Source organism: Rhinolophus sinicus, linkage group LG05, assembly GCF_036562045.2.
Source record: "Rhinolophus sinicus isolate RSC01 linkage group LG05, ASM3656204v1, whole genome shotgun sequence".
Taxonomy (NCBI): domain Eukaryota; kingdom Metazoa; phylum Chordata; class Mammalia; order Chiroptera; family Rhinolophidae; genus Rhinolophus; species Rhinolophus sinicus.
The window spans coordinates 146081153-146094987 of NC_133755.1; the positions used below are offsets into that span (position 1 = coordinate 146081153).

At 36.9% G+C, this 13835-nt stretch overlaps 1 protein-coding gene across 2 annotated transcripts in view; it reads right to left on the reverse strand.

The window, feature by feature from the left end:
* Positions 1–8423: 8423 nt before the first annotated feature.
* Positions 8424–13835, reverse strand: part of MAN1A1 (mannosidase alpha class 1A member 1) — a 156212-nt gene continuing 150800 nt past the window's right edge. For both annotated transcript variants that reach the window (XM_019740975.2, XM_074333505.1), the window contains 2 exons: positions 11498–11613; positions 8424–11116 (listed from right to left, as the gene is read on the reverse strand). In XM_019740975.2, coding sequence (XP_019596534.2) covers positions 10990–11116; positions 11498–11613 — 243 coding nt within the window. In that variant the 3' untranslated portion in view covers positions 8424–10989. The remainder of the gene's footprint in view (positions 11117–11497; positions 11614–13835) is intronic.

Consider the following 13835-nt stretch of genomic DNA (forward strand, 5'->3'; position numbering starts at 1 on the left):
GGAAAATTCCTAGTCTGTGTACTGTTGTTTTCTTCTCCAGCATCCACAGCAGACACCGCTCAGGGCATACCTGGGATAATAGCTTCTCTCATTTTACAGATGAAGAATCTGAGATGCAAAGACATGAGTGCTTATTGCAAATCACACAGGAAGTTAAGAACAGAGCGAAGCTTGGAACTCAGTTGTCTTGATTCTGAGTGAAGTCTGCTTCCCATCCGCCCAACTACAACCTACTATCTCCCCTTCTATACTGCATCGTATAAAAGTAAGAGAATATACTTTATTATAATGGCAGCATTTAAAACCTATAGAATTTTACAGCTCCTACCCTGTTTCCCTGAAAATAAGACCTAGCTGGACAATCAGCTCTAATGCGTCTTTTGGAGCAAAAATTAATATAAGACCTGGTTTTATAGTAAAATAAATAAGACCAGGTCTATAATATAATATAATATAATATAATATAATATAATATAATATAATATAATATAATACCGGGTCTCATATTAATTTTTGCTCCAAAAGACACATTAGAGCTGATTGTCCAGCTCGGTCTTATTTTTGGGGAGACACTGTAGCTAAGACTATGTAAGTTACAAAGTTACCAATTTGGCAATAGCAAGCTAGGAGTGTGAATAGCAGTGAAACGTACTTCGGGTTTATTTAACCAGTGAGGTTAAAGGGTTGTACTGAATGACAGAGTGGTGATGACATTTTGCACAAAGAAGGAAGAGACTTTGTTTATTCTCCTTCTGTCACTTACTAAATAAAGGCCTTGAGTCACAACAAGCTAAGTGGTCTTGTCCATGAAATGGGACAAATAGTACTGTGCTGCCTTGAGAAGGTGGTCTCCTATCTTGGTTCAGGAGGTGATTCTAAGTTATGTGTTTTCATTAGATAGTCAAAGAACTCCAAGAGTTGAAAAGTCAGGAACAAAGTTTCCAAAGATTTTGTGAATGAGGGTCATTTATTTATTTCTCCTAAGGAGTTAAAAACAAAACAAAAGAACACACAAAAAACAAAAAACTCTCAGGTGCTGGCCATTTTGAAAAATGAGATCTGAAAAGCAGTACGTTATATGGTCTTGTTTGCAGAGTTATTAATTAATATGTGCTCATAACCTAAGGTCAAAATATGCCAGTATGTGGAAAAGTTTTTTAAAAAGCTATACATCTACCACTTATTTCTAAGTTTTCATGGTAATTTACATGCATTCAGAATTAAATGGATCTGTGATCCAAAATGTTAATTTATTCAGTAAGTAATGGCATGTTTTAAGGGAATTCAAAGTGATCATAATAGCAGCAAGCCAACAAATCTTTGACAATTAACATTATAATGAATGCAAAAACACAGGGATAGAAATAAAGGTGCCTTTTAGAGGTCATTTCCTAGAATATCTTATGTATTTACATGACACATGGCCAAACAAGGAATTCTGTGTAGTCTGTGCAAGTGACAGTTATGTTGAAACTCAACAAGACAGAAAAAACAATGAGAACTGACTTTAAAAGAAGCTATTGGGAGAGAGATCCAAGATGGCAGAGTAGATAAATATTGTGCCCGCGTCCTTCTGTGAACACATTAAAATTACAACTAAATTATAGAACAATCAACCTGGAGAACCATCTGAAGTCTAGCCAAGCAGAAGTCCTATAACTAAAACTATAAAGAAGCCATGTAGAGACTGGTAGGAGGGGCAGAGACACAGAATGGGCCCCAAACTGCCCTGTGGCAATCAGGAGGGATATCTCGGCTGCACAGGTTCCTCTTGGAGGAGTGATTGACCCCCCACCCAGAGTACTGGTGCAAGAAGAGGAACCCTCACAATATCTGGTTGTGAAAAACAGTGGGGATTCTGACCAGCCAGGTGGGATGGAAGGCTTTGGGAAACCCAGCTGTCCTCTTAAACTGCTCTCGCACAGACTCACTAGCTCGCAGGTACTCACCTTGTGCTCCAGTGGAGGGATGGTGACTCAGGGGGTCTTGGAGACGTATAGGGTGTGTGGCTTCAGAGGGAGGATGGCAGGACAGTTGGCATTTTCCCAGTGAGGGGTCCTTCTCCCTTGTAGCCAGCAGGTGGATGTCATCTTTCCTATGTTGAGTCCTCCCCCACAGGTCAAATATGAATCTGATTGGCCTGTGAGCTCCACTGTTCTGTCCTGCTGACTCAGTTGGGACCCTACCCCACCCAACTCGCGCACCACTGGAGGCACTTTCTCCTGGAGCAGCCAGCCCCTCCTGCATGGCACTTCCTTAGAAAACTATTGGAGCCCACGGGCCCAGGAGGATGGAGACTGGCCTGGGTGTGCTCTGAGACTTTTGCTGAGTCACTCCAGGCTCAACACTGGCACCAAACTAGAGTCTACATTAACCTGGTGACCACAACTCTTCCCACTTTCGTGACTCCTGAGACCCTGCCTCACCTAACTCACATACTGCACAAGGCTTTATCAGTGGTAGGACCTTAAGGGAACCATCAGGTGGCAGCAGGCCTCCAGGTGTCCTGATTTTTTGCGGAGTTACCCCAAGCCTCGTACTGGTGGCAACTGTCCTTGGTTTGCAGCATGGCCTCTCCCACTTGCCTCCAGGTTTAGTACAGGCAATGAGCAACTGCAAATTGCTTTGTATCTTCTACCAGGTAGCCCCTGGCCAGTCACAGATAGTGGCTGACCTGGGCCTACACCAGGGCTCCTCCTAAGAGGCCCTGGAACCAACATACTTGGAGGTTTGCTTCAGACCACAGCAAAGCACCACCCAATTAGCCCCTCAAGTGGCACACACAAAAGGTTGTCTCAACAGGTACCAGAGCCCACTGAGGTGAATCCTACTCAGTGGAGTAAGCCGCCTGCACAGTAGCCCATAAACTGTGGATGTGGCCAAACACCACAGACAGTCAGCTTGAGGATCAATCCCACCCAATGACAGGCCAATAGAAATTAAGGCTCAACTATAACAGGAGAGCACACACAACCCATGCAAGGGAAACTTCTGGAGCACCCAGCTCAGATGACCAGGGAGACTGTGCCACTGGGCTCCACAGGACACCTACGACATAAGGGCACCTGGCCAAGACTGGGAGACATAGAATATCTACCCAATAGAAACAAACACAAAGAGGCATTTAAAATGAGAAAACAAAGAAATGCATTGCAATGAAAGAACAGAAGAAAAATCCAGAAATAAAACTAAACAAAATGGAGGCAATTAACCTACTAGAGACAGAGTTCAGAACAATGGTTATAAGGATGCTCAAGGTACTTAGTGAGAACTTCAATAAAGAGATTGCAAGTATAAAAACGGACATAGAAACCATAAAAAAGAACCAATCAGAAGTGAAGAATATAATAACTGAAATGAAGAATGCATGAGAAGGAATCACCGGCAGACTGGATGAAGCAGAGGATTGAATCAGCAATTTGAGACAAGATAACAGAAAACACCCAATTTGAATAGGAAAAATAAATAAATAAACAAAAATCCAGGGGCCAGCCCAGTGGCGCAGGCGGTTGGAGCTCTGTGCTCCTAACGATGAAGGCTGTTGGTTCGATTCCCACATGGGCCAGTGGGCTCTCAACCACAAGGTTGCTGGTTCGCCTCCTTGACTCCCGCAAGGGATGGTGTGCTCCACCCCCTGCAACTAAGATTGAACACGGCATCTTGAGCTGAATTGCCACTGAGTTCCCAGATGGCTCAGTTGGTTGGAGCACGTCCTCTCAAGCACAAGGTTGTCGGTTCGACTCCTGCAAGAAATGGTGGGCTGCACGCCCTGCAACTAACAATGGCAACTGGACTTGGAGCTGAACTGTGCCCTCCACAACTAAAATTGAAAGGACAACAACTTGACTTGGAAAAAGTCCTGGAAGTACACACTGTTCCCTAATAAAGTCCTATTCACCTTCCCCAATAACATCTTTAAAAATAAAATAAAATATTTTAAAAAATCCCCCAAAATGAGGATAGTTTAAGAGACCTCTAGGACATCAAAATTTCCAATATTTGCATCATAGGGGTACCAGAAGGAGAAGAGAGAAAGCAAGAGTTTGAAAACCAATTTGAATAAATAATGACTGAAAACTTTCCTAACCTGGCAAAGGAAATAGACATGCTAGTCCAGGAAGAGCAGAGAGTCCTAAAAAGAATGAACCCAAACAGGCCCATACCTAGATGCATTATAATTAAATTGGCAAGGGTAAAGTCAAAGAGAGAATCCTAAAAGCAGCAAGAGAAAGGTAACTGTAAGTCATAAGGGAGCTCCCATAAGACTTTCAGCTGATTTCTCAACAGAAACTTGCAGGCCAGAAGGGATTGGCACAAAATATCCAACGCGATAAAAAGCAAAGACCTACAACCAAGACTACTCTACCCAGCAAGGCTATCATTTAAAATCAAAGGACAGATAAAGAGCTTCCCAGACAAGAAAAAGCTAAAGGAGTTCATCACCACCAAAACAGTATTACAAGGAATCTTAGAGGGACTTCTTTAAGACCAAAATAAAAAAAAAAGATAAAAAACATGAATAAATAGCAATAGCTACCTATCTATCAACAATTACTTTAAATGTAAATGGATTAAATGCTTCAATCAAAAGACATAGGAGGGCTGAATGGACAAGAAAACAAAACCCTTACCTATGGTGCCCAAAAGCTAACTTTAGATTGAAAGATACACACAGACAGAAAGTAAAGAGATGCAAAAAGATATTTCATGAAAACGGAAATGAAAAAAACAAAAAAGCTCGAATAGCAAATCTGAAACCAGACAAAATAGACTTTAAAATAAAGGCTATAACAAGTGACAATGAACCCAGTATCACCCAGTGATACCACTTCAGGTTATTAATCTGAAGAAGCCCAAAACACTACTTCGAGGGGACATGTGCATCTGTATGTTCATTGCAGCAGTGTTTACAATGGTCAAGATGTTGTGGCAGCCTGGGTGTCCATCAATGGAAGAATGGATAAAGAGGAGGTGGTACATATATATACAATGGAATATTGCTGGGTCACAGAGGGAAATGGGTTCTTGCCATCTGCAGTGGCATAGATGGACCTGGTAGGAATTGTGTTGAGTCAAGTATGTCAGACAGGGAAAGACAGATGCAATGTGATTTAGCTTATATGTGGAATCTAAGAACAAAATAAACAAACAAAACATACACAAACTCATAGATACAGAAAACATTTTGATAGTTGCCAGATGGGAGGGAGGTTGCGGGGGTGTGGGTGAAATATTGGGAAAGCATTAAGTACAAACTGATTATTAGGTTGGTGCAAAAGTAATTGCGGTTTAAAAGGTTAAAAAAAAAAATTGCAAAAACCGCAATTACTTTTGCACCAACCTAATACAAAGTAGTTATGGGGATGTGGAGTCTAGCATAAGGAATATAGTCGATGATATTGTAATAACTATGTATGTTGTCAGATGGGTACTAGATTTGTTGGGGTGATAGATGAGAGAGAATTGGGGGGCAGAGTGGAAAAGGTGTAGGTACTAAGTACAAATTGGTAGTTACAAAATAGTCATGGGGATGTAAAGCATAGGGAATGTAATGAATGATATGCTATGATATGTATAGCGCTAGGTGGGTACTACTAGTCAGGGGAATAACTTAAATTATATGAATGTCTAACCACTATGTTATACACCTGAAATTAATATAAAATAATATTGAATGTCAATTGCAATTGATAAATTAAAAAAGGGGAGAAATGGGGAAGGGGAATAAGAGGTCCCAATTTCCAGGTATAAAACAAATAAGTCATGGGGATGTAATGTACAGCTTGGGGAATATAGTTATTAATATTGTGATAGCATGGTACGGTGTCATATGGTTGCTGGACTTATCATGGTGATCACTTCTTTAGGTATATAAATGTTGAGTAAGTAAGGTGTACCCATGAAACTAATATAATATTGAATGTTAGGTATGTTTTTAATAAAAATCTTTTAAAAAAGATGCGATTGGGAGGAAAAAAGCAAATGAAACTGTCACTGAATAAAAGACAGGAGTGATTGAAGTTCATACTTTTGAGATTGCTCAGTAAGAATTAGGTTTAAAAATTCAATGTGAATCTGTTTCTAAAAGATTTAAGTGTATGGCTTATTGCTCAGAAATGCTTTTGTAAAGGGATGAATCTGTTTTCAAAGTGATCCAAATTATGTTTCAAGTTGTGTTTAAATGTTGAAGTAGAAACAAAAATTCAGAAAAAGAAAAAGGTATATATACGTGTCATGACTTGATAATTAATTCATTATTTCTTCTGCTATATTGGAACTTCCACTTACCTGTAACTTAAAATTGTTGTTCTCAACTTTAGTATTTCAGGGCTTTCCCATAATTTTGATTTGCTAAATTTGGGTGTGCTCTGGAATCTGCCTTTTAACAAGACTTACGAGGTTCTGATATAGGTGAATTGTAGCCCACACCTTGATAAATAAAGCATTAGACCAATTTCCATGGGTGAACTCTGAATTTACACCTTTATTTTGGAGTGATTGGATATAACATGTGCTCTTATATATTGTTCTTTTTTATTAGCATAAATTTACCAAATCCAAGTGTCTGGCAGCACAGAACCAGGATGGAAAACAGCTCGACCTTGGGAAAATCCCATTTCCTCATATTTAAAATAAGAGCTGGACTAAATGCTGTCTAGACTCCTATGTAGTTCTAATACTTTATATGCATATCTGATGCCTGGCAAATATTTCTTGAAGATTATGACTCATGTGTTGGCCAGTGTGGATGGAATGAGCCAGGAAAAACAGAAATCAGTCTTTGGACCATCAAATCAAGATTAAATAAGATTCCCTTCCCATCCTCATCTTTCAGCCACACCCTAGGGAGCTAAAATGGCAATTAGATATATGAATTTTATGCTTAAATGAAAAAAGATTATCTTGTTTTCTTAAAACTTTAAGGAACTGTCTACATATAATTATCAGAAATTGGATGTACTGATTGTCAGCTGCCATCTCTGTGTGGTTGGTTGATGATTAGTATAAATAAAAATTGTTTTGAATACTTTTTAATTATTCTGTTACCAACCGAGTAAACACAACCAACATCATTTGTGTTACAAATAATTTAATTCAGAAGATTCCCATTTGACTACCTCTGTCGGAAAACGAATTCCTTTGCTTGATGCTATAGAAAGTTTGGTTTTTGTTTTTGTTTTTATATGACACAGGGACTATGAGATTAAGTCAGAGAAAACAATAGTTGACTATTCAAATAGTCATACTGAAAACACTCTATATTAGAGAAATCATGATGTGTATTTTTTGGTGTGTATTTTACATAGGGCCATACATGATATAAGCAGTTTTAAAAAAAATCTGTTGTTTGAAATTTGAGTCACAAACACAGATTTACTCCCCTTTTTCTTAAAATAATTATGGGCAGCAATAAAACAATTGCTAATTTTTACGATTATTTACTCAAAATAACATGTTTTATAATACTGGTACTTAATATTTTAAAAAATGTACTGCTTATTGAAAGACAAATACTATAGCAAAAGCCTATGAATATAAGGGGGAGTCTCATTCATTCATTCATTCATTCACTCACTCACCCGTTCACCAAATAGTCACTGTGTGCTACCAAGTGCTAGATGCTGCTCTAGGCACTGGAGATGGGGGTGAGGTAGGGTGGGGAGTGGTGGTGGCAAACAAAGTAACTTTCTGTTCTCATGAAACTTAAATTCTAAGGGGTTAGACAGACAATAACAAATAAGGAAATGAATATGTAATCTAACAAATGTTAAGTAGAAAATAAGAGTAAGGGAAAAAAGATGATGGGAAATTTTATATTGATTTGTCAAAAAAAGCCAATCTGGTAAAGTGCCAATTGAGCAGACACCTGAATAAAGTGAGGAATGAGCCAAAAAACATTGGGGAAAGAGAGCTCCAGGCAGTGAGAACAGAAATCAAAACGTCTGAAACATTCTCGTAAGTACAGCATGAAAGTGAAAAACCTGTTTTTCAATAATATTGGAGGCTCTCCGGTAGCTTAAGTTCTCTCTTTTCTACTAAGCCTCTGTGACACTCAAATCCTAATGACGTCCTGCTCCTGTGAACAGAATTTAACTTGTCTAACTAAATGTGGCTTTGTTTTGTTTTGGTGGAAGGGTGAATCTGATCTCTTTGATTACAAATTTAAGAACACAGATCATACTTTATGCTATTTCTGACACCAACTCCCCACCTCCACCCTACATACCTTGGTGTTGAACATATGTAAGATTCTTAATAAAGGTATCTGATTAACCAAATACTGTGTATGCAAAAATCTTTCCCTGTCAAGATACTCTGGGTGTTGTATAGAATCATTATTAGGATCTAATATTTCCATTTGCAACTGTACACACTCACCCCTACATATACAAAAGCTTACTTAAAAGGAGAAAAACAACGAATGAGGAAATATATTAAAAGACTTTATTCACAATAGAGAAATTTTACAAATATAGTTTTTAAAAATTATGTGTCAATCTATTATGTTTCTCGTAACATTAAAGATTTATATAAAGTTGGAAATGACAGAATGAATTTAAGTACAAATCAAAATCAATGTAAAGAATGGGTAATACATATGAAGGACTTATGACAAACATTGTGTTCTGTAAATTGCCGTACAACTTACATGTGTAATATTAATTGCACAAAGTATACCCAAAACATATGCAGAAATACAAAATTAAGTGCTATTTTAATTATTCACTTTTCAGATGAAATTACTGAAAGTGAATGAAAGACCATGTCTACCTAAGGACTTTAGTTGCTTAAAATGATTATTAAAATATAACTCTAATTAAATTACATCACCATAACATTAATCTCTTGTGTATATTTTTGGTGTTTTGGGACTTACGTTAAAAAAATCCAAGTTCTAGAATTGGAAAAATTTTATTCTTGACATTGGCAGAGCAACATGTAGTACAATCTTTTTGCCTATGTGTACCAAGATATAAAAAGTACATTATAGTGCAATATGTACATAAACCTGATATTAAAAAATCCTATCTGCTGCAGAAATATGTATCAGCTTTGTGCTCTTTCAAATCAAATTGAAAAGCAAAGAAAATTAACTTAAAGGACATTCATATTAAAATTACAATCTAAATACATATGGCCCAGTTTTGACAACAATCTTTTATATTTTGCCTTTAAGTCCTGGGAAAAAGGACTCTATCTGTTCATTTCATAAGGCGAGCTGAAGATACGAGCGGAAGATATTCTGGGTCTCAAAACACATTAACTTGGCAACAATGATGTATCAAAGGCTCTTTTTCATTTACTAATTTTATTAATTTATTCTTTGACATATACTAGTATACAATATTGAAAAAAAGAGCAGGTCAGACAAAGGAAATCCTTTGAAACACTTTCAAAAACTGAAATAGGTAAAATAATGAAGTCGACTGAGATACAAGAAAATAACTGTATTAAAAAATATTAGACTGAACCATAAGAAATTGCTAATATCGGATAGATTTAAAACTACAAATGCAGCCACTGCATATGCTTCAGCTTAATCCAGGGGGTTGCACTGATCTATTTGACCACTGCTTGGTTGAAAATTGTAGTCTTTGTACCTCAGAATATATATCATCGTATTAGCCTTTTCATGGGAATATATATAAAATATGAACCAATATGCTAAGAAAACATAAGCTGTCACCAAATCTATTCTTGGGAAAACCATTAATATCTCAAAACAACACTCTAAACAATCATATAATTATTTTGATCTGCTGCAGGATTGTAGGGGATTGGGAGCGTCCAATCTCATATATTGGTTCTAAACTAGGGTCACTATGTTGAATTTAACCAGATAAAATATACTATATTTTTATTTGGCCTAAAAGTTTATTAGATTTTCCTCAATAGACCATGAATAGAATCATTGGCAAAGCTTCTTTCAGAGTTAAATCCTGCTTTAATAAACTGATGTGAAATAACTACATTCGAGAAAGGGCCCTTTTCAAATCTGAAAAATCTGAACCAAAGGTAATGCTTCCTTTTTCTCAAGAAAAAAAAAAAGTTAAAGATGAAATGCAAACTAAAAGCCAAATGAAATACTCACCCTTTCTTTAGAGACCCAGTTCTTCATGTATTTAGTAAAAAGCGAAAGCTGACACACTAAAAGTGGTACTATTTCCCTTAAAAAAATATAAGTCAGTTATAGCAGAGATCTGCAAAACTTGAAAGCTCACTTTCTTGTGTGGTGGGTAAAGAAATAAATTAATCAGTACATGATCCAGAAATGACACAGGGCATTTGAAATAAAATTTGAGAACGAATTCACAAATTAGGAAACGCTAATATAATTAACCAAAAAAAATCTACTATGGTTCCAATGAAATGAGGTCAATATGAGATGATCCTTTTGGGATGACATTCTAAATTGAATAAAAATGTGAGTGAAGAATTTTAGAAGACATGCTATCAAATAATGATAGACCCGCATAAGGAGGCTGTCACAGTTATAAGATCTGTCTCTGGTGGATAGACAAACCATATTAACATTGAAATTGAAAAGGAAAAAGCTTTTTTAATATTTAATTTATTATTATGGCTTTTTGCAACATGGCAAAACATTACAGCTTAAAGCAGACACCATCTCCTCATAGAGGAGGAAAAAGTTTTGCAGTCAAATCAAAATTGTAATTAAGAGGTCATTGGTATACCACTGTATTCAGTTTAATAAAAATGATACTATACCTTCATGAACTCCAGATATAAAAGGTTACTTAAAATAAAAAACCTGTGATCTACTGACCGAATAGCAAAGAGTATGAAAAGGAATTTAGGCCCATCTAAGCCTACGATGATAAACATAAAAGACTGCAAAACAATTTTAGAACTTAGAATAATCACAGAGCTAGTAATAAAAATTCATCATGTGCCTGAACACCAGAAAAGGAATTATTAAGGTGTGCAGTGAAGGGAATGGAGCAGAGTAAAATATAAAATGTCTTTTTATTTTTCATTGACTTCAACGTCCTTTTTATTCGGATAGAGTACAGGGAGAAGATGTGCCTCAGTGTTGAAGATCCAGTGTTCCAGGGGAAGTAGATCGTCATCAGAAAATATTAAGTACAAATATCTGGAGAGAGAAGCATGAGTATATGAGGCAGTGAAACCACAAAGGCACAGCAAAATCCACATCCATGTCTCCACTCAGCTTAGGGAGAGCCATGGACAATAGTCAAGTATCGCAAAACCCTGAAGGAATATACTCATTAGTGCAGAGGGAGAAGTTACTCTGTGCTTTGGTACTAGTGTATGAGAATCGTCAAAGCAGTCCCAAGTCATCAAACTTAATACAATGACTGAAAACACACCTGCAATTCCTGCCAGGCATGTAGGATGGCATTCCGAGGCAGTCATATTTGATGGTATTTGAATGTGTTCATGATAAAGACATGTACAAAGAAAGTCTGTCCAGGTATCTCGGCCACATACTTTTAGAATAATTTTTACTTACTTTAGTGTCTCTGCCAGGAAGAAACTTTGCTGCACATCATCGTAGCTGTCGTGTTTGAGGTAAACATCCCTTAGGCCCGAATAGCCTCCATTCACTCTGCAGTGATTTTCCAGAGCCTAAGTTACAAAGAGGGAAAAAAGTGGTCATATTTCAGTCAACTGATTGTCACTAATTTTTGTTATTAGATCGTCAAATTCAAATAGAATAAGGATTCAGGAAGAATGATAGATTGTAACGGTTCTGGGTGAAAATTTAAAAAACTATAAAATGCAAATGCAAATAAAGTATGAAAAGTTAAAGGACATATATATGGACAATAAATCTTATCACTTAACTGGAAACACTTCTACATTTACTTTTGGAATAATTTTTCAGTGATTTCCTCCTATAATCTAGAGCAGGGTTCATCAAACTATGGACCACAGGCTAAATCCCGTCTGCTGTCTGTTTTGGTAAATAAAGTGTTATTGAATCATGGCCAGGCTCATTTGTTTACATGTCATCTGCAGCTGTTTGTTCTCTACATGGCAGTTGAATAGTTGTGTATGGTCCCCTAAACCTAATTCTCTCTAGCCCTTATAGAAAACATTTGCTGACCTTTGGTCTAGAATGATTATTCATATCAAATGGAATTATAAACCACTGGTTGAGAAAGTGTACTGGACCCAAAACAGCTGCTACTATAATCAGAACATCTTATTTCTTAAAAATTGATTGTGGAATACTAATTAATGATATTGGTGACAGAGATCAAGGAATGCAAAATGGAAAGCAGTGAGAAAAATGTGGCTTACATCTATTTCTAAAATATATATTTCTTTTCTTTAGTCTGGGCTGGAAGAAGATGGGATGAATCCACTGGTAACTATCTAGAGGTAGGATTGTACATTCTGACTGTCTGTAGCTGTCTGACTATTATGAGTATTCAGAAAAGACATGTGTTGGGCAGTGTGGGAATGAAAAATTCGGTAACAACCTAAAATGACTTGTCTTCCACTTTGTCAGCTGCCACTAAGTTCATCGCTCTTTGTATTTTGAAATTACATTGGCTGCTTCGCTAGTTACCAGGCCTATTCATCTCTAGGAAAGTTAGTTTCAACCCACCAGATCCTATTAATCCTATTAACTATAGGGTCTCATAAAAATTGCCATCTGAAACCTGGTTCTAATTTGTAGCATATGGGCCAAAAAATAAAAATAAAAAAAATAAAAAAATCAACTTTAAGACTAAAACTCTAATATTTATAAGAAAATTAAGAAAATATAGAAAACATTAACAAGATAAAGTCATTCTTAGGTTCTCATGTAATCTTAAATTTATTTTTCAGGTGTCTCTTAAAAATCATAACCCTGTCACTCTTTTTTACATTCATAGTTATACCCTTTTCTCCCAGTTAGCCCAACTACCAAAAAGATGGAGAGCATCAACCTTGTCACATTAGTTGAGAAAAATCTTTATTGGCTAAAAAAAGGTTTTGGAGGAAAGCATGGCTCTAAGAATGCAGAGCCCAGAAAAGAGGAGAGAGAAGGCAAATCCCGTGAGCAGGGACAAGGCGCTGAGAGCTCATCTTCTATCTGCAGATACTGATAATGAGGAAATTGATTTTTTCCACACTCGGGCTGGAGGGCAGAAGGCATAGAGCATGGGTCCAGGAGGAGAAGCATTTAATTACCAAGTTAAAGAAAATCTAACTGGCAGGCTACATGTATAAAGAAAATGTCTCATGATTTGGTACTTTTTAAAAGCCCCCGGGAAAATAAGATCAACTTAAAAGAAAAAAAAGCTTTGATTATATTCTTAGTTGCAGATAATGAGCAGAATGGGGGAAAGCCTTGCAAAAGGAATTTTCAGGTCCAATTATTTGTTTTTCCTTCCTTCCCTTTCAATCAAAGTTCTTTTTGATGAAAAAGTCATATACCAGATACATTGGAATAGGCTAAAAACTATTTTTAAAAACAGGAAAAATCAGGATTTAGAAAAAATGGGCAAGTTTATTGTTATGAACATAATGAAATTCTAGTTCCAGACATTTCCTAAAAAAGATTTAACCACAAAACTTTTCTTGGTTTTTCTCTAGAAGTTCTTCGGTGATAATATAAGGACAGGTCCCTCCCATAGAAATGTCTTTAAGCTTCTTCTTTCATTATAGAGAAAGAATTGTTGTGAGGAGTTGACAAAGCCCAATCGTTTTTCCTGTTTTCATTGCGCCCCACTCGTTCTTTTTCCCTACAGTCCTACTGGGAGAGCCACAGCAGTTAAGAACACAGTCTGAAGTTTTAGAGGAGGGGGCTGAGTGCCAGCTGGGAACTTGCTAATTGTGGCCTCAGAGGCTCCTGA